General features: G+C 35.7%; 1 protein-coding gene across 1 annotated transcript in view; it reads right to left on the reverse strand.

Moving 5' to 3' along the window:
• Positions 1–411: 411 nt before the first annotated feature.
• Positions 412–27653, reverse strand: part of AP3B1 (adaptor related protein complex 3 subunit beta 1) — a 285822-nt gene continuing 258580 nt past the window's right edge. The window contains exons 25-27 of the mRNA XM_049866363.1: positions 18975–19072; positions 13063–13201; positions 412–1149 (exon numbers count right to left, since the gene is read on the reverse strand). Coding sequence (XP_049722320.1) covers positions 996–1149; positions 13063–13201; positions 18975–19072 — 391 coding nt within the window. The 3' untranslated portion in view covers positions 412–995. The remainder of the gene's footprint in view (positions 1150–13062; positions 13202–18974; positions 19073–27653) is intronic.

Consider the following 27653-nt stretch of genomic DNA (forward strand, 5'->3'; position numbering starts at 1 on the left):
ACAATTAAGTTTATAATAAGTAGGTAGTTTTCAGAGGAGTTTCAGTCTGTCAAAGTTGGGCATTAAGATTTTTAAAGAAACAATGAGACTCAAAGAATTTACTTAGCAGGTATAACAAGCCTTATAATCAGATCTCCACTAAAACAGATCATGACTGCACGGCAGGAGACATTTTGTTCTGCAACATAAAGGGTGTTTTTATTGTTGTTATTAAGCATACCAATTATTTTTTTCCTGGAGTTAACTACTCTATAACACAATTAGAAAACCTGCCTGGTTTGAAAGTGGCTTTTTCTTTGACTAACTAAACCCTGCTGCTACTCTACATAATCTAACACTCAAAATATTTACTTTAGAATTCAAAGACCCTCAGCCTATAAACTTCAAGATCATAGTTTCCATTAAAAATGCAAAGACAAATGTGATTCGTATGCTAGTTTATTTATTTTATTATTCAGTGATAATTTCATGATGACAGCTGTCAATAATCAATTACGATACCAGGAAATTCAGGGAACAAATTTTTTCGGAGATCTTACTTTTTATGCACTTAATTCTAAAAAGTATGCTATCCCATTTTCACATACCAAGCTGAGAGGCTAGACTATTTCTTTGCTAATTTCTGCTTACTGCTGAAGGGAAGATGATTTCCAATGAACTTGAAATGTCCAATTCATGTCCATCATTGTTAAGAAAGAAAAGGAAGATAAGAAGGCCACAAGAAGTAGCAGGAGAGAGAAAATGCCACATGGACTCAAGAGTTGAGACAACTGACAGTAAAATATATGTTCTTTGGTTAGCAAAGTGAAAAGGGGGAAAGTATTGCATACATGATAGATACACACTAGCATTCTAAAGCAGGAGACAAGAATGTCAAGAGTGTATTCCTCCCCCACTGCCAGATGGAAGGGCTATTATTATAAATGAAAGGCAGCAGTAGTGGATGCCAGGCACTTGTGTTGTGTGCCAGATTCTGAAGTCCAGATGTAAGCAGGTTACCCCTGGGACAGGACGGGCTTCAGCTCCCGCAGCAGAACAGAACCAATCACAGTTTTCTCAGTGTTTATGATAAGCTGTGCTGTAGAGCCTTCCTTCAGTTCCACTGTGACTAGCATCAGTGACCCACTGTGCACAGTTTTAGCTGCAAACCTACAAGGAAAAAAAAAAAAAAGAGAGAGAGAGAGCCCTTTTATTATGGGGGGGGGGAGGAAGGAGACAACATAAATTCAAATAGGTTTAAAATAACTTTTTTTTCCTCAAATGAAATAATTTATTATTAGTTCCCTACTGCCAAAAACCCAAAGCCAAGCACTCTTCTGAAAAAAAAAAAAATCAATAAACTGCCCAGCGCCATGCTTACCACAAGCAGGTCATTTTAGTACATCTTTAAAACAGAACAAGGAAAGGAAGTCTACTTTGCTTATTAGCTTGAACAAGGGATGCAGGTGAATAATTCTCCAATACAATCTATTGGGGAATAATTCATTTGGCTACTTAACATTTCACCATGCATAGGGCCATTTAAAATAAACCACAACATTTTTTATTTTTAAAACATGTTAAGAAAAGGTACCTTTCTCAAAGAGCTTGAAATTTTAATTCCTCATATCTGAAAATGATTATGCAAGAAGTTAGGTAATTTTATGTATATTATAAAATTCTTATTATGCTTCAATGAATTCGCTCATGTTAAAATATTCAAATTCTCTCTAATGTTGATGATCATACAATGAAATCACGATAGCCAAGTATAACATCACACTTCCCTTCTTTTTAATGTTCAGAGCATTAGATCCTGAAACCCTCCACCCCTTTTTCTGCTTTAGAATGTAATAGAGGAAACTTAAGGTCTAATGCTCTGTTATTAAATTCCAAGACATGAAGAACCTACTAATTACATGGAATTACAAGGAAAACTAGCCTTTTAAGCACTGCAATTGACTGAAAAGCCGCTGGAGGCACAATGAACTTCTGTCAATCCTGCTAATTCATTCTGCGTGCACAGTCAAGCCCCAGAGACGTGAGGGAAGAGGCTGGGTAACCTGCTAGGCCTCCATTTTCCACACGGAGTATGTCCCACACATTTTGGGGGGGAGGGGGTTGGACTGCAAGGATGACTGGAGAAAAACAAAGTTGCTGAGCATGAGCTTCTGAAAACACTAACAAGTGTAGAGCAGGTCTGTGACCTGCTGTGACCCCACTTTGCAGGGCCAATCCCCTTTCCCCTTTCTGTATGACACGTGTCTGAATCTGAGCCATCTGCCTCAATTTGCGCAACATCTTCAGCGACAAAGGCACCCAGTTAGCCCTGACAACAGCTCACAATACATACAAATAAAACTGCCGTGCTGACAGCACACTGCGGACTATTCAAGAGCAAACCAACTGGTCAGTGTCTCATGTCTGACAATTAGCATGGGCCTTGCACAAAGCCCACGGAGTCCTCAGGGATCTGTTTAATTACCATCAACATAAAAGAGGGAGTTTATCAGGAGACACTCAGAAAAACTTCACTCCAGACTTAATTAAAATATTAGCCACTTAAGCAGGAAGGAGATTCTCTTTAAATGAAAAGTAATTTCTTTTTTGAGGTTTTTTTTTAAAAATGACATCAAGATCTCATAACACATTAGGTTCTTTTTTTGAAATCTAACAAGCCATTTTTTGCCTAAATAGAATCATGAAAATCAGTTTTCCAACAATAATTAGAATAATGCATTAAAAGCAAAACATATATGCTAATTTTACTAAATTGAAAATATTACCAACACCTTTAAGTTGTATTTTAAAATGTTAGCTAATGGTTTGTTGACAATCTATGTTGGAAACCTTTCCAGTCATTTGTTTGTGTAGGTGTTGGAAAGGTACTCTACAAACATGCTGAAGGCTTGTCAAGGAATCAGAACAGTGTTCCTGCTAAGAAAAGCAAATTTAAGTAGCCAGCTTAAGAATATAAATCATATCAATGTTTTAAAAGAGCTTTTATAGAGCTCTTAACATATATATCAATCTGCTTTTCAGATGTACACACAAGAGATGAGGAGCTGGGTACCTTAATTTCCTTTTTGAGAGAACACAAAGATCACCAGCTCCAAAATGACCTCTCCTTTATACGGCCACTTGCAGGTTTATGCATTTCTTTTGTCTAAATTTTTGAGGTTCTTCTGCTTTACAGGAAAATCCTGTTTCTATATTTCTGTTAAATCAGTCCCAAATGATACTTGTTGGCTCTATTATCCCATTCATCTTTGCAACTTTTCCCACAGATCTGGTCATTCCATTCGTGTATCACTCAACCAATATGTCAACAAAGGTCCCTATTTCTGACAGGGTTGTAATTATGTAAACAACAGTCTTATTAGTCCTTTTATTTACTTAACACTTGGGCCTTGGGACGATAAAGAAGGAGATTATATTTGAATAGGAACACAAAAAAACTGTTGTCTGAAATTCTGGGTTGCATAGCCCCAAGGTATGTTTTTTACTTCTCTATTAAAAATTTAGAGCCAATGTTTTAACACAGATTCAGTAGAGATAAATGTCAATTTTGGTGTTAGTATGTTTAAAGATATTAAAATTAGTTTCTCGTACACGTTTTTTAAATCCTATTCCCATAAAACTCTCAATACTGTAAAGAAGAGGCACATGAAAAGATAGGTTTACACTGTAGTATAAACATGCTAAGCAAATCATTCCAGCAATAAAATCTTTAGCTGGTATAAAAACTACTGCCTTTAACTAGGTCTCTATGTTTGAATGGACACAAATGGTAAAAGCAATGTTTTAAACCAGAACACTAGAAGATCAGATGTTCTGACATTCTCATTTCACAGTTCGAAAAGGATGTATTTAATTGGAACACAGCGTGATTACAACTGGCTTGTTTTGGTCCATGTTAAGCAAAAGCCACCCCCCCTCCGAATTTATTAATCATTTAACTCTCCAACAGGCTATGCTTTAATACACATTTAAAAGATACTTATGAATACAGTACTACTTACTATATGACAAATAGCTAGCTTTTGGATTATAATCAAGAAACACTGATTACAAAGACCGCTTGGGTCAAATACTGATATACTCAATTTAATGGCTGACTTAAGAACCTCTGCACTTGGCTTCAAACTAAGACCTGATTGTGATAAAAATTTTTCAGAAGGCATCTGAAGTTTTCGATCACCATAATGATAACAAAAGCTACCATTTATTAAGTGCTATTGTGCGCCTGGCAGTAGGTACTAAATGCTTCACTTGTGTTACCACATTTGATGGTTAGAGGCAGGTACTATTATTAAGCCATTTTATATATGAGAAAACTGAGGCCCATAGAAGTTGAAGAACTTGCTCAAGGTCACATAGCCACTGAATCCAAGCATTCTGATTCCAGATCAGAAACATTTCCTTAATATATGCAAAAATGCACCATTAATATTTTTTTACCAGTCAACAGATAAATTAAGACTTTTCCTACTAGTCTAATATGGGTGTAATCTATTTCATTCCAGAAACTTTTAAGATTTTTCTCTTTAAAAATTCTGTAATTGACTTTTGTAGTATCCTGTCATTTAAAGCATCTTGATTTGAAGCTTTGCCATAATGCAGTTTTAATTTCTGCCTTTAAAGATTTTCAAAATTTTAAATTCATCCCATCCCTACCATACACACACTCCCTCAGAAGAGAAGAGCTATGAAGAATACAAATCCTTGAATGGAGCTGACACATAAGGGGGGGATTACTGGGAGACCAATCAACCTCGAAAACTGGTTACACCACAAATGAGAACAAATAAGCGGGATGACAGTTAAACATGTATTGCCTATGTATGATGGGCTCCATGTTATTTAAAGGATACCATCTAGGTATTTTTCATTTCATTCTACCACCAAGAACTCACTGTTTGTAGTCACCAAATGAGAAGCCCAAAATGTCTGAATGTATCTGATTTTCATCTTATTACATGTCTTTTGTCTATTATCTTTAGTAATTGACATTTAATCTTTGAAGCCTATCTAAGAATTCTTAAAATTTAAGGGGGGGGGGGAAGCTCGTTGCCAAGTCTAAAAGAAAGTATGTATCACTCTTCTAAAAAAAGTTATTTTGTCTTAATAATTGACAGGATTATGAAAACAGGTCAAACAATGACAAATTTGAACAAATAACAGTATCTTTTTTTTATAATACATGGATTTATTCCCTCATGTTCTTAAATCACATTTTTTTTAGTTATGTGAGAAACTAGCTCTGAACCATAAATGTTCTTTGTTCAAAGGAAAAGAAACCCTACAACTCAATTGTCCTAACTAACAACTAAAATGTTAATATAATAGTATAGCATGAATTTAAAATATTTATCTGAGAGCCTGTATCAATCTCCAGGGTACCGAAAAACATAAAAATTTTTACACTGAATCAGATTTGCTACACTTAATACAACAGCTCTAAGACATGCTTTTTCTTCTCTTGGATAGTTTTCCTGGTTTCTGATTTTTCTATTCTGAGTTCAATTTTCTCGTGTTTTCTGTTCTACTGGTTACTAGGAGCTGTGACAATGGCCCAGTCGGGCTAAAACTTTTTTTTTTTTCTACTCTGTACATGAAGCCTTCAATTACTGCCTGCTGAAGCAGACAGAATCCTATTAGTAAGAAAGACGATCACAAGATGCAGTGCCCTGCCCTAGCTGTATAAAAATAATTAGTCCAAAGCTGACAAATGTGTAATGAAGTCGCGCAATGATGATATGTAAGAAATACTGGTTTGACTAAGTCTTCTAAAACCAAATACCCATGTATGCTGATTTGGGGCATCATTTTCCAAAGGATTTAAAATTGTAGATCCTTATTATCTTGAGTTAATAGAGAAGAACATGTTAAACAGGCAGAAAATTTTAAGTGTGCAAAAAATTCTATTTTGCTAACTCTAAAATTGTATTTCAAAGTTAAGCTTACTATATATAAAAAAAGCTTACTATAGCATTGAATATTAAAGGGGGAAAATCTATTTGAAAACAATTCAAGTTTAGAGAATTCATTGAAAGCAATGTATTTTTCCCTATTATTTAAAAAAACAAAAATCACCTAACAATATTATAGTATTTTCCTTTAACATTCTGATGACTAGAGTGAAAAAAAAAAAAAAATCAGCTACCATCATAATTTAGAATTCTCTATCTTCTAAGCTTTAGAGATGGTATAAAAAATTACTTCCCACACTATCAGGTGAACAATGAATTCTCTTTATACAGAAAAAAACGAAAAAATCTAAATGTGCTTTCTCAAAGAAGACATAAAGCATTCTACTTATTCCACAGCAATTTTGGTTTGTCTCTTTGGTGGGGTGAGGTGAAATGAAGGTTAACACCAGAAAACTAAACAGTAAAATGAATAAATCCTTACCCCATTCTCTTTGCTTTGATTCCTTACAAAACTGTCAACCCAAAAGGAAAATCACCAAGAATACTTTTCTTTCATTTTTATATGAAAACAGTTACATATTCCTATTAGTAAAACTGTTATATTAGAGGACATTACCTTTAGAAATGATGAAATTAAATAAAACTCAAATAAAAAATGTTTTAAAGTAAAAATTAGTTGTGCAGTTTGGTTACTTTTGAAATGTCCGAATCTGCTTTCTGTGTAAAAATTAACTGAGATCCGCATTTGTTTTTCAATGAAATGCTGCTCGCAGAGCCAGTGGGGTTCAAAGCAGCCAGATACAGAAGCAGTGCTGTCCTCTAGTGGACAATCACCAACCTGACAGAGAACCCTGTTTTGATTACCAAATAGGCTCCACAAATCTTCCAGTCTTGTTTAAGACTCAAAATTTGTTGTATTTGTAGAAAAGACCTAAGCCTGACATCTTTATATTAACAACTGTTTGTAAAAAATTTTGTTTTAAGACAGATGAAGTAGGGTGAGTGCAGTGTTAGGACTTATGAAATTAGGCACCAAGACATCAGATGTTACTTGAGCAGCAAAAGATGTTTTCAATATGGTCACTCAAAACTACTCCACATTTAAATCTTCTATAGTTACCAGAGGAAGAGAAATTAAACAACCAGCAAACAAAAACAACCCAATAATGATCAATCTAAAAAAAGAAACAAGGGAAATATTAGAGACTCCACCAAGGAGAGACTGTAATCCTGGCACAAGCAAAAGCTGTCAGAAAGAAGGTCTTCAAATGACTTTGAATGAAGGAGTTACATGATACAGATCTTTTAGGATCGAAACAATAATATACAATGGTATTTCCCCTATTAATAAACATTAAAAAATTATATGTATAATAAGTGTTTCATTGCATGAATTCAAAGCCTACAAATTAAAACGTGTTGTTCTTTGCCTGTACTTTAATTAAGTATCAAGATTGTTATCTTAAACCCAAAACAAATAACCCCTGATTCTGACTCATAGTGACCCCACAGAGTTTCCAAGGTTGTAAATCTTTATGGAAGCCGACTGCCACATCCTTCTCCCGCCGAGGAGGTTTGAATTGTAGACCTTTTGGTTAGCAGCCGAGCACTTTAACCACTGTGTCACCAGAGCTCCTTGAAACAAATAAACTGTCTTTAAATGTGTTGATAAATTAAAAAGTTGATTGCAGGTTGCCATGGATACACTGTTCCATTCACAACACCAGGCTTTCCTAATAGTTAAGAACCTAAGTGACAATAGTAAAACACTTACTCTACTAAGATTATAATTATCCACACGTTGCATATATGTTTGAAATTTGCAAATTTAACAAGAGACAGGGCAAAGAAAATTCAAACCAAAGATTAAGATATACCAGAGAAAAAAGGAATATAAGTACTGAATACGAGTTAATAACGAAAGCTGTTCTAGGGTTTTACTGAATAAGCTAAGAACTAAAATAGAATCACTGCAGAAATAAGGCTTTCTGTTTTCACTCAAATATCACATTTTCCCCTTATAGGGTCAATTTGTTGTTCATGAAAGGGCAAAATGAGTAGGTACTGTGAGAACTCTTTTCAACAATACTACTGTATATGAACGTCAGAATTTCTGAAACCAGGTTAAAAAGTAAAATTGCTGAAAGGCAACCTTGCACTTATGGTCTAAGATGGCTTCACAGACACCACTGTAACGTACCGTTATTATCAGCAGTATCCTGTCTTGCAAGTGCACACTGAGATAGATATAAGAAAAAACTAAGTAAAACATCTTATCTCTTAGTATCCCTTAATGACTAATCTGTAAAGAGGATATACATATAAACATAAGAAAAAGGTATTTTTAAAAAACGTGTCATGTGGCTATCCTTAACTCTTGATAATTCAGGGCAGCCTAGAACCGGAGACTTTGGAACATTTACATTATAACCACCTGCAGTACTAGCTAAAATGCAGACTCCTGGGCGCTGCCCTAGATGTACTGAACCCAAGTTTTTGGGGGTGGGGCCCAGGAATCTGAGTTGTCCGTAACTCCCACACGACTCTTATGGAGCTATAGCTTTCTGCTTTCTGGTCCCTGTACTACTCACCGGCCGTCTGGGCAGCACAAAAGGTTAAGCACTCCACTACTGGGTGAAAGGCTGGTGGTTTGAACCCACCCAGAGGCACCTCAGAAGACAGGCCTAGCAATCTGCTTCTGAAAGGTCACACTCTTGGACCCTAGGGTGCAGTTCTACCCTGAACACACAGGGTTGCCGTGAATCGGAATCAACTACACGGCAACTAACAACACGCCTAGCACCTTCGTCAGAGGACAACAATAAAAGCTACGGCACCTGTTTCCACACTGCTGCATGGGAACCTCCTTCATAACCCCTTCCTTGATCTCTCGGAGGCGCACAAGAAACTTCTCCTGGCCCTTTATGGATTTAAGATTTCCAGGGCTAGTCCTCTAATCTCCTCCCCTAAGACATTAAATCATGGCCATTTTCCTTTTATAGTCCATTCCTATACTGGCTTAATGCTCTCCGTTCTGCCCTTTGTTTACATCCTAGTTTATTAATATTAGACTTTTACAGTATATAGTAGATCTCGTACATATTTTAATATAAACACCTAACACAGGAAATGAAGCTATTCAACTGTATGTTAAAAATATTTTTTATTTTTCATGAATGCTTTTTGATGATGATGGAATTCTCATTTCGGTACTACCCCTGATTATGTGTTAACTGTAATTTGGAAAACAGCAGACTGGCAGGCACAATGACCACACTCTGTAGAACTCAATAAGGTGGTTTTGTTCTCAAAGGGCAGACTTTTCAAAGAGAAATGAAGATAAAATTAAGTCTTTCAATAGCATAGTGGCTGGCTTTCTGATACTATTGCTCGTTTAGAAAATCAAAACTAAACATATGTAACCTAACAGTAGATATGCTTTCTCAGCTGATCTTTTAAAGCAGTTAACTATACAGGATATGGTTCTGGCAAAAGGGAATTCCACAAAACTCCTGCTCCTTTCACTGACTTTTTCTTAATCGAGGTCATTTTGTGTTGGTATGTTAAAAACCATTCTTTATTAAAATTCAATTAAAACTTTTACTTTATACTATTACATATTTCTGCATATTAACGAAGACTCATTTTTTTCTTAGTCATTTCTTATATTAAAAAAAATTTTTACCTGGTATTTAATATAAAAAGTATTCAGATTTTAAAAAGTAGTAGGAATAAATTATTCCAAAACTAGGCAATAGAAACTTTATTCACTGAATGATTAGAAAGACTATACTAATGATTGTTAAAAAGTCATCTCAGAAATAAAAGATTCTGAAATCTTTACTATACACCAACCAAGAATAATTTAATGAATTTGAATTCATAATTTCTTAAAATGTTTATAGTTAAAATGCCTTGCATACCTGGTATTTCTTAAAAATAATCCTATACTGATTAACATTAATAAATATGAGACTAACTTCTGCTATACTCTTCATAAACTCCAAAAAGCAACCATCACAGAAGAAAAGGAAGTCACTCTAAAATCTCATAGGGATTTCAATTTTATCCTTAACAAATAATATATGAACTTAAATACATAAACGCATTAATCCCACTGGGTAATATAATACTGAGCACTACAGTTAAAAACATTAACACAATTCAATAAAGTGGCAAACTGTTAATTTCTGTTATAAATAGTAATTGTTGACATTTCATTTTAAATGAAATTAAGTATTGGTACAGCTTTTATTAACAATACTTTGGACTTGTTACTGAACATGAAAAAATGGCACAAAATGATATCTATATAGGATAATAATTTTTATCAATTTCTGTATGAAAAATACAAATAATTCTAGGTGTTTGTTACCCTGAATCTTTCTAAACTTTGGAACATTACCACAGCCAAACTTATAAAAGCAGAAGTTTCCAACTGAAACTTTTCCAGGTAAGTATGGTGGGACCTCAGAGGCCAATTAAAGCAGCACAGCCTGTTCTTAATTTTATACAGGCATTTTATTCACTTTTTGACTCTGTACCAACTTGGGCTTCTCCCTCAAATAACAGAGCCAAAACCCCAGCCGCTGACGAGAGTGCTAGAACAGAAGAGCATCAAGATATTGTGGTCGTGTATCAGGACCATTCCAAAACCAAACAGAAATGGACCTTAGCTGTGCATCTCTCCTGTACTAACATGGGTCATTGAGAACTGACTCTAATTGTAATTGAGATCACTTGAACAGGTGTTAAGGTCCAAACTACCAAGACAAGTCACAGACAAACTATGCTTTAAGAAGAATTACACAACTGTGCTAAGTGTCTTTTTAGTCAATCCCCCAACAGGAAAACAGCTTTCCTATTTTTTGGCTTTGAAAAGGTAATTTGATTTTTTCCTTCTAAGAAAGAAAAAAAAAAAAAATCTGAAAGGAACCTTCTTTGCTTTCAGAAAAGTTAAAAAAAAAATCCATACACAAACAACACTAGAAGTTCCAACATAAACGATGTTATCCTATGTCTTATGCATTACGAGAGGACATACTAAAACAAGACTGCAGTGTTACTGCCCATTAGATATACCAGGTAAATTTCATACCACATAAAGCCAAAAATTACAATTGATGCATGGCATTCTGGTGTTTCAGTAATTTAAATAACTGAAGGAGCCCATAAATAAAGCAAAATAGCTTCTGTTAGATAAAATTACCCAGGAAAATGAAATGAAAACAAAAAACAGAAAACTCAGAACCAAAATATTTATTTTCATTGAAAAGGCCTCTGTTCATTTTTTCCCTCCATTTGAATAAAATTAACTGATAGAGTCGTATTTGCACAGTGGTGCCAGCATGATGACTTTATACCCATTTTCTTATTTCATCACCACTCTATGTGAGATAGAGCTTGTAATAAAGTAAGAAATTGAAACATCAGACCTCTTGAGTGACTTACTTACCCTCCTCTTAAAGAAAAAAAAAAAAAACCAGTAAATCTGTGTTTTGACTATCACATAAAGTTTTCATTCTGTCACAATTAGCAGAATGAAGTTAGGCAACTCTGTATAATGGCAGAACAAAGACTTGAACTCAGTTCTTCTGATGCCAAGTCCAATGTTCTTCCATAGCTACCAAAGAATTTTGTTTCAATCCACCTTCTTTTCCCTGCTACTCATTCCCAAATAGATGAAGAACTTAAAGCCCATAAGAACTAACTATAACTAGCCCAAGATTACTAAGCCTAGTATAATGGCAGAGCTGGGACAAAACCCCAGCTCGCCTCTAGTACAAACTGAGTCTTTCTTGCCCTGGTGGCACGGTGGTTCAGCTTAGCTGCTAACCAAAAGTCGGCAGTTCAAATCCACCAGCTGCTCCTTAGAAACACTACGGAGGCAGTTCTACTCTGCCCTATAGGTCACTATAAGTCGGAATCGACTCAGTGGTAATAGGTTTTGCCTGTGTTAATTAACATAAAAAATTTTTTAATGTTTGAAGGACTTATCTTTGACATCAAATTTATTTTCTATAGTATTTGCTAATTATATAAAAAAGGGTACACCTAACACATAAAAAAAAAAAACATAGTATTTACGTATTTTGAATGGCAGAGATATGCCATGAAAGGAATTGAAGATGGTTTGCAATGAATTCCCTTAAGCTCACAAAAAACTATGCAACAACTGCATGCTCGTTGGGGGTAATTATTATTTTTACATCCACTTTCCTTTAAAGCCACTGACATTCAGAAGAATACAATGAGGACAAATATATTAATCACATTTTCTGTTCCTTTTAGGACAAATGACTTGAATCTCATGTTTTCGATGCTTGGTGGTGAAGATATTCCTGGTCTAAGAACTAGAACCTGCATTGAGCCCCAGGTTGGTTGTCTAAACCAAAACAAAGTAAACCAGTTCCCGTCAAGTCAATGCCGACTAATGGCGACCCCATGTGTTACAGACCCCATGTGTTCCATAGGGTTTTCTTGGCTGTAATCGTTATGGAAGCAGATCTCCAGGCCTTTTTTCCATAGCACCACTGGCTGAGTTCAAACTGCCAACCTTTAGATTGGTAGTTGAGCATAAACCATTTGCACCACCCAGGGACCTAAAAAAAAAGCAGCCTTAGGGGATAGCTGTCAAAAGGAAATCAGTATGGAGCACCCAAACTTCCCCCTTTCCAAATAAAAAAGTTCAACTCCACTGCTTTACAAGATAGTTCTTCCTGGAAATCTGCTTAATCTGGTGAAACGATTTGTTCAACCATATTTTACAAAGGGTATCTTTACTTCACCAAGTTATTATAAGATGTAGGTATATTCCCTGTATCTTTCAGCAAAGTCCATACCAGAGTATTAAGAATGCTATGAAATGGGCAAGAAGGCCTTAGTTCAAACCGAGTTTAGTTAAACTTTTTGCTTCAGAAATTTTGGTGGCTTTTATTGGTAACCGGTGGTTGAAGCCCACCAGCTGCTCCATGGGAAAAGAGGTGGCACTTCTACTCTGTCCTATAGAGTCGCTAGGAGTCAGAATTGACTCGAAGGCGAATGGTTTTTTGGTTTGTAGATGCAACATATCCAAATATATTAAAGGGGGGAGAAAAGGGGGTAGGATTACATCACAAGTTATCTCTACATCATCTGTTAGTGAACTCACCTGTGTATATTATCTTGGCCAGAAGGAACTACGCCTACATTGGCCACATTTACAATCTTCTGAAGGATCACGGGGGGAGTGAAATTCTGTGGTGCAGCAATAATTATAGTAGAGGTCTCATTCATTCCTGTTAGCATTCCTGTAAAAGCAAAAAAAGGTTCCCTTTACTAATTTCTTTATGAAAACCACATTAAAACAATTTTAACCTCATAGCCAAAATTAGACATTCAGCAAAAGGAATACTACTCCAGAATGTAATTCACAAGTATCATAAAATTAAAATAAACTATAACTGTTTCAAAGTTTTTTAGAAAAATTTTCATTGTTAGAAAAACGTATGAAAATGGACAACTCTCTTAATGAACGTGATTTTAAGTACTATAAGGATAAAAATGTAGAAGCACAAAGATGACCTCTTAGTTTCTTTAAAATATACTCACTCTGAGTTATATAAGCTATTTACTGTTTAAGCATATATATACATATATATATACACAATGTATTCTATATATTTTTTCCTTTTTCTTTTCACTCAAAGAGCTCTCACTGTCAAATGCTGCTTGAGAACGAATACAAATGATTCTGTAACTACTCGTTGCATCACTTGATGGCCGGTCTCAATATGATCTATCAAAGTCATCTCAACAATGGAAGTCACTGACCGATTAAGTGGTTCTAAAAAATGTACACATATGTAAGCTACACTCAGTGATAACAGTCTCTGCTTAGTGAATGGAACTACAGTTAGTGACAAAAACAGCAACCAAAGTTTCTGAAGCAAAAAGTTTGAATACAGGAAAAATCTTAAATCCCAGAGACATTTCAAATAATATTTAGAAAATAAACCAAGTTAAACAAAATCATAAACAAAAACCATACAGAGATAACACAAGACATGTCATTAATCTCATATAAAAATGTTCAGTGAAAAAATTTAATAATATACCAAACACTTGGAACAAATATTGAAATATAGTATCTGCGTTAAAAAGAACAAAAGAATTACAATAAATGTCAACTATTTACATCTGTGATTTAAGTCATCTATACCTAAGGGTATCTATTAAAAGTGATAACCTTTTGAGACATAATATGTACATAACAGTTAACAGAACTTATAAAAATTATAAAATTTGATTTCATGTTTTCCGAAGGCCCTTGTACTTTCAGACCTGTGTATTTAATTCGATTATTTATTGCAAATACAACCTGAAATGTAACAAAATCTCTGTGATTGACAGTATGAAGACATTAAACGCTAATGCTAACACTTGTAAAAAAGACTTATGCCATCAAATAGTAAATAGAACTATCTTGTTTCTAACAAAGAGCAGTTTTTACTACCCACTTTCAAACTCGGGGAACACTATGTTCTGTCTTGGACTGTTTTACTTCAATATTAGGCAAAAGCTTTAAAAACTACACTAGCAGTCAAACACTGCTTTTAAGTAAAGCACGTAACACTGCTGAGAGATGTGTGTACTCATTTAGGATTTAAACCTTCTCCATTAAGCTCTATTGGAGAGCAACTGCTGAATAAATGAATGCAACTATGTTTATGTTAAAAGCCTGTTTCCCGCAGCATGTAATTAAAGGAAATGTACAAAGCCAGTACTTTTGTCAAGCTCCTGTAAATGGAAAGATGGATAGCACTCAGAGAAGTGAATGCATTGCTTCATATTTAACCTTAACACTCTTGTCATTAATGGTTTGTCTAACTTGTTCTATAAAAGACAAGGTACTGCTCCATTGAAGTAAAATTAAAAAAATCAACTAAACCATGCTTTTCAGAACAGAAGATTCATTATCGTCAGCTAATGTATTGGCATAAAGCAAAGTAACATCCTATCAAGTAAGGCACACATTCAATCTGCCTTCCTACCCCCCTTTATTTTTAACTCATGCTGTTTTATTGTTATAGGCAATTTGTACCACTCAGCATGACAGTGTAAACTGAATCAAGATTAATTTACATGCAAAAGAACACTTAGGAGAGCAGCATGGTAAGCAAATGTATTGTCTCGATTGCTGAGGTGGAAAAAGAACCTGGAAAGAAAAAAAGGTGCTCTAATTAAGGGGCATCAAATATGATTGCTTGTGGTAGTTAAGGGCCAGAAAATGGTAAATGTCTGACCATTTAAAGAATTAGCATCTTGCTAGCTAGGAACCCATAAGATGGATGCATAAAGCATAATAAAATTAAGTAAACATTCTAGGTTTCTTAAATCAGAGATTTTTCTAAATGAAAATATATCAGGTATTTTCAAATTAACAAGAAAGAAAAATATGCCAAAGTATCATTAAAAGTTTCACCTACAAAAACAGACTTTAAAACACTGTATAGCCTACTTATACATAATAAGAGTAAAACCACTAGGAAAATAGTTTTAAATTGTCAGATTATGAGTTTGCTGCTCCATTAGGATTTATCTAAACTCTGGTAAAGGCAGTAGATAGCACTTAATTTAATTAAAAAAAAAATTAGCTGTAATTAATTACTACAGTGCAAACCAAATAATATATGAAAATAAAAAAATGTTTTCTAAGTTTCAGATTTGCAATTTAATTCATAAGAAGAAACTGAATAAGAGGAGACAATGTGGACTAAGCAATCAGTTTAGGCCTTTTACAATTAAAACTGTCCCAAGAAACCAAAATACTTTTTTTTTTTAAGTAAAAAAGAGATGCCATGTTATAGCGATGAAAGCATCCACTGCTAGATTATTAACCAACTTTACAACGTGCAAAACTCACAGCAATGAATAAAATCATGCTTTTATTCAAGGTTCATAATATGAATATTATAGACAACTTCAATATATAGGATAAACCAATCTTTCATTTAGCATTTTGACTACCAACCTTATAAACATGCATGTTTAGTCATGTAACCCTAAATACAACAACTGATAAATGACAAATCAGGCTCTATATTTGAAATAAAGCTTTTTATTTTAAACTATTAAATATGTACACTCTCTAAGAAGCATTCTTATTTAATACGATAATCTGCAAGAAGCATTCTTATTTAATACTGTACACACTTAAATTATGTACATCTTTAGTATAAAAACAGAACTGTATTCCTCATGTTTCTTGTATATAATTTTTTCAGTTAAATTCTAATTAATACATTTAATGCACTTCTTGAGTCTCAAAATATATACCCTGTGAAGTGAGATATAAAACATGTAAATTAGTTTTACTTAAAGTAGAAAAATAGGTTAAACCTAGCATGTAATGACACACATACATGCTTATGTTTATTTGCATTTTATCTTCCAGACCTTTGCATTGATAAAATCAGAGGAAGCTGATTTTTATTCCGATTTAGGGTTTTCAGTTAGTGAGCTATTTCTAAGTGTCTTTTGTGAAATAAGCTAAGCTCTTCCTAGAGTAGTATAACAAATACATGTATAAAGTTGAGAATTGAGACCTCTATTATCAAACCAACTGAAATCTACAACTAAAAAGACGCTATTGAAAAGACTCTTTAAACCTGTGATAAATTTACCAGCATCAAGTCCCATATCAAAGAATGAATTCAGGAAGACAGAAAGAATGATACAGAAATGCCAAGAGACTTGCAAAGATTTACAAATACTTCATATAAACAAATTTTCAAATAGCTTTATTCGGAGTAGCCTTTCTGCTCTATTAAACATAGCAAACAGCTGCCAGATTTATTCAGACAAATAATCAACAACCATAGAAGTAAAATGGCAGAAGAAAAAGGAATTTTGGCAACAACTCCACAGAGGACCACAGCTATTCTCCAGGTGCACCTCTTTCATGCACTATGGTTCTGTATGGCTAGTCAGGGAAAAATCCCTCAGTCACAGCACAGCACAAAAAAATTGATCGAAATATCAAGTAGACTAAAGCAAAGCTGAGGGAGAGAAAGGGTATATGATAATCTGCTGCTTTAGATATACTTTAGCTGCAATTTTCAAAAAAGGAAAATCCCCACAACAATAAACGTGCCAAAGCCTCATTCTGTCACTTGTGCGCCACTCACCTTGGTTTGCTGAGCAGGTGTAAAGCAGAGAGGCAGGCTTTAGCCAGCAAAGGGTAAGAATAGCAAATATAAGAATCAATTCAATTTGTCAGTAGAAAAATAAAACCACAAGGATAATTTTCTTCTACAGCAAGGATCAAATTCCAAGAAAAACAAATACAAAGATGGATTTAGTCATTCTTGCTTATCACTTAAGAAGAAGGCACAGTCTTGTATGAGATTTTCTTTTTTACAGTCTTGTATGATTTTTTTTTTGTGGGATTCTTCTGCAACATGTCTTTTTGTCATTGTGGATAGTAAAGGGTTATAGCCAAAAAAAAAAAAAAATCTTCAGCACTACAATGACGCCAGGAAGCATGCTCTTCTTCTTAGGGTTAGACCTTTGTGCCTAGCACGTGGGGTCCTTATGAGTTGAGATCAACTCGATGGTACCTAACAACAACAAAGAACTTCCTGGAAGCTTGATGGATATGATTTAATGACCTCAAAATAAAGGGATCTTTGTTTGATAAATAAAAAGCCTAGATTCACATAAAGTCTTAAAAATGGCTGACTATGGCATTTAAATATGCCCTAGTTTTATAAATGTTATCCTTAATTATATAAATAAAATCAGATAGATTGATTTCCCCTTATTCACATAAGAGAAAACACTCATGCTTATTAGAAGGTATGCTTGACTCTGGACCAACTACAGAATATCAATACTTGCATTGTGCTGAAAATATTTTCTTTTTATGGGCATATTTTAAAATGTTCTAGCTCTGATATACTCTTACAACACAGCATTTCTTTAATGTAGAATTAGGTAAAAATAATAGAGGTATTTTATGCTATAATTAGAACTTTATTTTGAAGGGTAAGGCACTTAAATGTGTGGACGGAAAAATACATTCGCAGTACATGAAAAACAGTTGTATAATGGAAGAAAATGCATTCTCACTAATACAAAACACATTAGTTTACCAGGTTGCTAAAACACAACTCCTAGGATTGAAAAGTTGATTGAGAATCAACTTATTATTTTAACAACATATTAATCCATTTTCAAGTATGCCAGGAATGTAGACAAGCATATACTTTTTTTTTTGGGCCATTTTTAAAATTTTTATTGTACTTTAGATGAAGTTTTACAGAACAAACTAGTTTCTCATCAAACAGTTAGTACACATATCGTTGTATAATATTGGTTAACAACCCCACGACATGTCAACACTCTCCCTTCTCAACCTTAGGCTCCCTATTGCCAGCTTTCCTGTTCTCTCCTGACTTCCAGTCCCTGCCCCAGGGCTGGTGTGCCCCTTTAGTCTTGTTTTGTTCCATGGGCCTGTTCAGTCTTTGGCTGAAGGGTGAACCTCAGGTGTGACCTCTTTACTGAGCTGAAAGGGTGTCCGGGAGCCATGCTCTCAGGGTTTCTTCAGTCTCTGTAAGGCCAGCAAGTCTGGTCTTTCTTTTTGAGTTAGCATTTCATTCTGCATTTTTCTCCAGCTCTGTTTGGGACCATCTATTGTGATCCTTGTCAGAGCAGTCAGTGGTGGTAGCCGGGCACCATCTAGTTGTACTGGACTCAGGCTGGTGGAGGCTGTGGTAGATGGGGTAAATTTGCCATTTTTAAGTATACAATTCAGTGCCATTAATTTCATTCACCATATTGTGCTACCATCAGTACAGTCCACTTTCAGATAAGCATATACTTTTAAAGTTATTTTGTAAGAGCAAAGCATTATCAGAAAATTGGAAGATTGTACACTGACATCTATTAATGGCTACATAAAAAAAAAATTTTTTTTTTATATACATAAAAAAAAAGATAATTTATTTTAGAGATTGGCCAGGGGAATGAACACATATTATTTGGGATGCAAACTTCTAGTACACTGTAGTAATCTCTCACCTTGCTCCTTCTTAAAATCTTTCTCCGACATGGCCACAGGTAGAAGTAGTTCTCCAACAGGTGGTTGAATACTAACATTGAAGCAATCATCCTTGGTACTAAGGAGAAAACACATCAACATGTTTAGCTAACTAAATGCTTAACAAATAGACATTCTTAATACTATGCATCTAAGCAGATGAAATTAAAGCAAATGCCAGCATATAAACTATAATATCTTCTTGGCTTAAATATCACAGCTAAAAAAGGCTTGAAAAGTTTCTCCACCAACACTATTTCCAGAGAAATACATCTGTGTCATTCCAAACAGAAAATATTTTTTCACAAAAATATGAAACTACACTAAATGATACCATTTGACACAGAACTTTTAAAAACAGGTAAGCAGCAAGGGTACATAAGTACTCCCAGGGGAGCCCTTCACATAGCTTATGAAGTAGAGAAGTAATATTTTATCTTCTGTCTGTGTGCTTAAAGTATAGAAAATGAAGTGATTTAGCCTTAAATGGCTAAGATTTCTAACTGAAAAGATTAATTTTTTCATAAAGAATAAAATGGAGTGATCACACTCTATATAAATCACACTCTAATTAAATATCTCATCTGCAAACTTATTTCTTTAAAAAAAAAAAACTCTTATTTTCTAGTTGTTATTGTGTGCTGTTGAGTCAATTACAAATCATAGCAACCCTATTCCAGAACACCCAGCGACCCTATAGGACAGAGTAGAAGAACAGAGTAAAACTGCCCCATAAGGTTTCTTAGGCTGTAATATTTAGGGAAGCAGATTGCCAGGTCTTTTCCCCTGTGGAGTGGCTGGTGGGTTTGAACTGTTGACCTTTTGGTTAGCAGCCGAGCGCTTAACCATTGAGTCACCAGTGCTCCTTCATTTTCGAGTAGTTACTCATTAACATGCAGGAGAAAGATGTGGCAGTGGCAGTCTGCTTCTGTAAAGATTACAGCCTTGGAAACCCTATGGGGTAGTTCCACTCTGTCCTATAGGGTCACTATGAGTCAGAATAGACTCGATAGCAATGGGTTTTATTTATTATCATTATCGATCAAAATGGGGGAAAAGCTATTATTTCAAATTACAACTTTGTACATATCTCAGGTCAATATCGAGTGCATTTACTTTGTTTAAATCTTATGACATTACTAGCAATTAACAAATGCTAAATCTGTTTTAAAATTTTTTAAAAAGGTAGATGTTTTGCTAGATGTCTTAAGTTAGGTAGATAAACTATCAGTTAAGAATGTCTGGCTGCAAATAAGCACAAAATCCAACTAACGCTTTCTTCAGTAACAGGTGTTTATTGTTTAGTGTACAAGAAGTCTGGGAGTTAGCAATAGTTGGCTTAGTGGCTTAATGATACCGTTAGGGACCCAGGTTTTTCTAGCCATCCTTAGAGTGTTGGTTTTCATCCTCATTGCTGCCATATGGCTACTGCATCTCCAGGTATCACTTTTACATTCCACTGGAGAATAATGAGTGATGATAAAGGATTAATGAATAACTCAGCCAAATGGAAAGCTTTTCTTTTGCTGAAAGTCCCACCAAATGGACTTCTACTTTCATGTTTTCCCATGGCCACTGGGAAAGTGGCTAGGGAGATGGAGATTATGGATAATATCCAACATGTAGATTAAGAAATACTTTAATTTATTGAAGGGTGGAGTAGAAAGAATATGAAGAAAGAAAGGACAAAAAATCCAGTTTTATTTTTTTATGTTATTATGTATTATGTTCTTGTAAGCTGCTTAATTTTTTTTATGGAAGATGGTAGGGACAAGATAAAAAAAACAATGTTTTGAATTTTTCACATGTGGATTGTCTAAGGCAAACCAATAAATCCAATCTGTTTATTAATTCAATAAATGTTTACTGAATACAAATTTGATTCCATGTGGTATGTGAGATTCTGAGGATTTAAAGAGAAATGATATTGGCCTTTGAAGCTCCCAAGTGTAGTGGGAGAGACTGAGAGTTAAACTGCGATTGTAATAACGGTAAGTGCTACGTGAAAGACGTGTGGAAGTATTACAGTCCGTGAAGAGGGACTGATTCATTCTGTGGGAGTAAGGTGAATATACATTTGGGGAAGACCTTATCAGAGGAAGTAAAATTTGAGCTGAGCCTTAAGGAGGAACAGAAATTTATACCCAAGAGGAGAGAGAGAGACACTCTAGGCCTGTGTTTGGGAATGGTGAGCAGCTTGCTGTGTCAACAGATGAGGCTGGGGACACACAGTAAAGACTATCATATGCAGCCTTACCATTCGTCCCAGTTCTGCCAGGACAGTTCCAGTTTATGGCTGTTGCCTTGGAATCCTGTCTAGTTAGTGCCTCCTTTCATTCTGCAATGTGTTCTGATTTGTACGATAAATTGTAAGGCTGCTTTACTTACGTAAAAAAGCAAAGGTGTTTTGATGTTTTCCTGTGAGCAATGGGAAACTATTGGAGGCTTCTGACTTAAAAAAGTAAATGATCTCATTTGTGTCTGAGAAACTCTGGTGGCAGCATGTAAAGGTGGAACAGGGGAAAAATCAGAGGCAGGTAGGTCAGTTAGGAGTCTAATTCAATCAACTAGGCAGGGGCTTTAGCATTTACTGCATGTTTAGTCCTAACAATAATTCTAACAGATAGCTTCTGTTACCGCAAATTTGCTCATAAGAAAACAGAAGAGAAGCTGAACGTGTCCAAAGTCACAGAGCTAGTAAGTGGCACTGGTGGGATTTAAACCCAGGCCTACCTGGTTCCAAAGTCAGAGTTTATTCCATTATATAATGTTTTCCCTTGGTTGGGTAGGTAGCACGGAGAATGGAGAAGAAAGGGTATTTGATGGATATTCTAGTTAGAGGGGACAGACTTGGTGACGGTTGGGAGGAAGAGACTCTAAACTTTCTAATGGGTGACAACATACCTAAGAGAGCAGTTTTAGGGAGCAGGTGAAATGATTTGGCTTTAACCATGTCAGGTTTTAAGCACCAGTGAGTTACACAGAAGAGATACTCAGCAGATAACTGGAAATGCAAATCAAGAATCAGGGGAGAGGTCAGGGCCCTACATATGACCTTGAAAAGTATTCAGAATGGTATAGTGCGGAGCTGAGGCCTTACAAGTAGATAAAATCACACAGGAAAACGGGATATACTAAGAAAAATGATGAGGTGGGAATCTGGGAAAAAGCTGCATGAAGTGAAAATGGAAGAAGAGAAACTTAGAAGAGTGGCCAGAGAGAAAGAGGGTGTGTCAAGTATTTCAGGGGAGCAAAGATAAGGAATATAAAGAAGCAAGTGTATATTGCAGTTAGTCTCTAACTGCTGACCTTATCAGGAACAGTTTGGATTAGAGGAAGAATGCAGAATGCAGTGAGCTGAAGGGTAAATGGAAGATCAGCAGTGAAAGAAGGGACAGAAAGCAGTAGAAGCTTCCTGAGGATGCAGAGGCAAAAGAAGAATGCTTAAAGAAGCCTAATCTTGTTTAAAGCTGAGGAGAAAGGGATCAATATAGGAATAACTGATGGAGCAAGGTTGTAGGATAGGTGAAAGAGGTTGGGATTAAAAACAGAAAAACATACGTGAAGGGGTTAGCCCTGGAATGAAGTAGAGATACTTCTTCTGAAACAGTAGGCAAGGAGTGGTTAAGATATATCGAAGTATGGAAAGACATTTGAAGGATGAAACCAAGCCTGATGTAGTGGAAAGCTAAGCCACATAAATAGAAATACGTAAAGGACGATGAAGGAGTAGATGGATTACACATACGTGTATGTATCTATGTGTGTGTGTATATATATGTGTATATATAGATATAAACTAATTTAGTGTTAAATACAAAATATGAGTTTCAAGTCACTAGATAAATCAATGCTCTCCTAAGTGGGAGGCACAAGGCACTCCACTGAAGCACAGGGAAAAAAATCCTAATTTTTTTTCTCGTGTCTTTTAAAGTCCTATCTTTGTCTGTCTTATTACATACATAATATGTTTGCAGACTGGGATACATACGCACACACATATAATATAAAAATACACTCACTCCTCACTTATGGACATGGTTAGGTTCCAAAGACCAGGTCATTATGTGAAGAAAACTGGCATTATGGGAGTCGACGTCACGCCCTGTCTTCAGCACCAGTGCCCCCATTCCAGTTGCTCACTGCTGGTCAGGTGCCCCTGGGGCGTCTCAGGAGGCAGATGCACGGTGGGCCACCATTCCTCACTACATCTCCCTTACCACTTTGGGGCCGGTGGGGGTTGGGAGTGGTGGTTGGGGTTGCTTGCTGCCTCCAGAGCAGTAGGGGCCCACCTACTGCTTGGCCTTGCTCCAGGACTCTGCATGGATTCCTGTGCCAAGCCTGGAGATGGGCCTTGGTGTTAAGGCTTCCTGGCCTGCGGGCAGATGAGGCCTGGCCAACCTGGGCCTGGCAGAGGCTGTGGAGGTGGCAGAAAGGCCTCTTTGGAAGAGGAGACTTTTGAGCCCCAACTGTTGCAGCCCATCTCACAACCAGTTCGCAGCTGGGTAGCTCCCATTTCCTGCCCCTACTCATCACATGCCCAGCTTGGCTCTTCTTCCTGACTCAGATAATACAACTGCCCGAGGCCTGCAGGGCTCTCTCCCTCTCACAAACCTTGCCCTCCTCCCTGCCTAGCCTCAGCTAGGCTCCTCCTTAATGTGCAAAAGAGTCAGATTTTTTTCTATTGTCCTAAGTGCAGAATGTTAGATAAGGAGATAGTTGGTAAGTGAGGAGTAGGTGTATATACACAGGGAGTGCATGTTAGAAATATTTTTACCAATAGAGGTGCACAATTAAAAAAGTTAGGAACTACTGATTTGAAATTTGTAAACTGTTTCACCATTCCTGCATCAATAACCCCTCTTTTAATTACTGTGGCTCTAAAGAATATTTTGATTTTATAGAGCAAGTCTTTTTTCATAAAAAAAATAAGTTTGTTTTTAACTTTTCTTGGACATGTTCTTTTCCAGTTGAATTTTAGTAATTTGTCAAGCTTCATGAAATAGCCTACTGCAACTTAGCCTAGAATCACACTGAATTTGAAGATTCATTTGAGATAGAATACTACCTTTCATTTAGAAGGATAGTATATTTATTCTTTTATCTATATTTTCAGGAAATTTCAGGTTTGTTCCCCCCCACATAGGTATTGTGTATTTCTTATTCATTTATTCCTTTTGTTGTTCTTGTAAATATTTTATTCACGATGTTTTAAAATTGGCCGTTCTTAGCACACAGAAATATTACTGATTTTCATATGACTTGTACCACCTTCCTAAATGCATTAGTTTAATAATAGTCTAGTGATTCTAAGGCTTTCTGGGTTGATAATTATACTGTATAAAGATGGTAATTTTTTCTCTTCCTTTCTAGGATTTATACCCTTACTGTTTTAACTTATCTTTCTGCATTGGCTAGAACTTCCATTATAATGTAAAATATAGTGCTGAAAGCAGGTATTGTTTTGCTTTTCTGATTTAAAAGAGAATGATGTTTCAGGTGGTTATGGGTCACTTGTACGGCCCAGAAATAATTTACATTTACTACTCCAACTGGTGTATACATTAATGTGCTAGCTTACCGAATAACATGGGATGCTTTTTTTTTTTTTGATTCTGGAGAAGTTTAAGTGATATATAGGTATCCATTTTTTGAAGTTCTGCTAGAATTTCACCTTCTTTATTTCTAATTTGTATCTTTTGAGGAAACTACTCATTTCATCTAGATATTCCAATTTACTGGCATGGAGTTACACCTAGTGTTCTTTTGTAATTAAGAAGATCTCTGTATTTGTTTTATCACCCTTCTCCTTTCTATCTTTTTTTATGTTTTATTTAATCATGTAAGTCCATAACCAAAAAAGCCCCACTGCCGTGGAGTCGATTCCGACTCATAGTGACCCTACAGTGTTTCTTAAAAAGCACTTGAGCCTAAAAAAAAAAGAGATTTCCTATTTATTACACTCGATCCTCGAGGAAAGTATAATATTTACAAACCTTTAAGAAACATAGTATTATACATAAAGCAAAACGTAATACAAATACTGGAAGAAAATGGCAAAACCATCGCCAAAAAATATTTTAACACACACATCAGAAATTGACAAATAGAAGAGGACAGATAGCTAGGCTGGTAGACAGACAGACATATGTGCACACACACACACAATTTCAATAATCCGTTATCAAGCTTGATCCAAGATATATATGCAAAGCTCAAGTGCTTTTTAAATCATTCTAGTACTATTATTAGCCTATCTGCTTTCTTTCTGTTATCATTTTCCTGATACACGTTTATATGTTCAACTTTTCTGTGCCATTCACTTTTTTTAAATAATTTTTCTTGTGCTTTAAGTGAAAGTTTACAAATCAAGTCAGTCTCTCACACAAAAACCCATATATGCCTTGCTACACACTCCCAATTACTCTCCCCCTAATGAGGCAGCCGGCTCTCTCCCTCCACTCTCTCTTTTCGTGTCCATTTCGCCAGCTTCTAACCCCCTCTACCCTCTCATCTCCCCTCCAGGCAGGAGATGCCAACATAGACTCAAGTGTCCACCTGATCCAAGAAGCTCACTCCTCACCCGCATCCCTCTCCAACCCATTGTCCAGTCCAATCCATGTCTGAAGAGTTGTGTGCCGTTCACTTTTAGGTGTGGGTCTCATGAACGACGTATGTTGAGTATTTTTTTGTTTAATAAAAGTGTGATTTAACTCACTGACATGAATTGTGATAACTAGTATGTGTGGCCCCTTCTAGCCATCTTACTTTGTTTTCTATTTAGCATGATTTTTTTCCTCTCCCTACTTTGTTAAGGAAATCCTGGTGGCGTAGTGGTTAAGTGCTACAGCTGCTAACCAAGAGGTCGGCAGTTTGAATCCTCCAGGTGCTCCTTGGAAACTCTATGGGGCAGTTCTACTCAGCGGCAGTGGGTTTGGTTAGGTTTTACCTTGTTAAACTGATCAAGTTTTAATTACTCCTTTTTTTTCCTCCCTCTGTTGTTGTTAGGTGACTCTGAGTCAATTTCGACTCATAGCGACCCCATGTGACAGCAGAACTGCTCCACAGTTTTCTTGGCTGTAATCTTTATGAAAGCAGATTGCCAGGTTTTTCTCGCTTGGAGCAACTGGGATTGTTTGAACCTTTTGGTTAATAGCTGAGCGTTTAACTGTTGCACTATCAGGGCTCCTTATTTCCTTCCTCTAGTTATTTGGAAATCATAACATATTTATGCCATTCTGGTGTTTATCTTCGAAACTTTTAAGTCATATTTAAACTTCTTTTTGCCATCAATCAATCCTCTTGCCAAACATGACAAGAACCATCATTCCTTCTCATACTTGTTCATGTTGGAATTTTGTACCAGTTTATTAATTATTTTTTTTCACATTATGTGTCAACAATTATTTTCATATATTGGTAGACTTTACAGGTGGAATTCTTTTATTCTGTGTTTTTCTCTGTTCTATAGGGTCGCTATGAGTTGGAATTGACAGCAGTGAGTTTGGTTTGGTTTGGGTTACATTCCTCTCTCAGAATTCTTTTTCCTAATTGTGCTACATTATATCTTTAAGTAATTCTTTCAGAAAGGGTCTGTGACTGGTACCAAAAAAACAACAACAACAACAACAAAAAAAACCAAACCTGTTGCCATCGAGTCGATTCTGACTCGTAGTGGGTGGTAAGCTGATCAAATTTTTTCCTGTCTGAAAAATGTTTAATTGGTATCCTCAAAAATTTAAAGGTCAGGTTCTTTGCCTCTGGCCTCTAAGTACTGATGAGAGTATTAATAAGAAATCTGATTCCATTCTCATTCTTATTCTTTTTTAGGGAAGCTGTTTATTTCTTCTCCTTGGAAGATAATAGGGTGGTTTACTCCTTAAAAAAAATTTCACCAGGATGTGGTCTTTTTTGATAGTCTTTCACATTAATCCTGTTGGGTCTTTGATGGGCCCTTTGAATCTGAAGGCATGTGCATTTCTTCTGCTTAGGAAACTTTTATAATTTTTCTTTAATTATTCCTTCTCTCCATTGTCTCTTTTCTTCTAGATCACCTATTAAATGAATTGATTCTTTTCATCTTTCTTTTGTATTTTCTATCTCTTTGCATTCCATCTCTTTCATCTCTCTTCCAGAACACTAAGTCAGTATTCAGCTGTGTCCATTCTACCATGTATTTACTGAATTTCTTTTGGCAATTATATTTTTAAATTGCCAAGAATGTTTAAAATTTTCTAACTGTTCCTTTTTTATATGAGCAGTACATTGTTGCTTTATGGATGCAGTGTTCTCTTGAATCAGATGACATCAGCTATAGTCTTTAAAGGTATCTTTTCTCTTTTTCAAATTACCTGCTCCTTTCACAGTCATTGGGTCTTTGTATTCATCTTGAGCCTTCTCTTTTAAGGTATTGCTTTCTCTCAAAAGTCTGGTCATCCTACACTGTCCATTTATATTTCTAATGAGGGACTAGGCTGAACTAATGCACCTAGCAAGTTCTGCTACTATTGGCTGAGACTTTGGACAAGTTTTTAAATCATCCCATGCCTCAGTTTTCTCACGTGTAGAGTGTGGATAATAATACTTATTTCATAGGATTGTTGTGAGAATTAAACAGACACACATAACACCTGTGTTTAAAACAGTACCTAGCACACTGC

The sequence above is a fragment of the Elephas maximus genome, chromosome 2 (genome assembly GCF_024166365.1).
Source record: "Elephas maximus indicus isolate mEleMax1 chromosome 2, mEleMax1 primary haplotype, whole genome shotgun sequence".
In the NCBI taxonomy this organism is placed as follows: Eukaryota; Metazoa; Chordata; class Mammalia; order Proboscidea; family Elephantidae; genus Elephas; species Elephas maximus.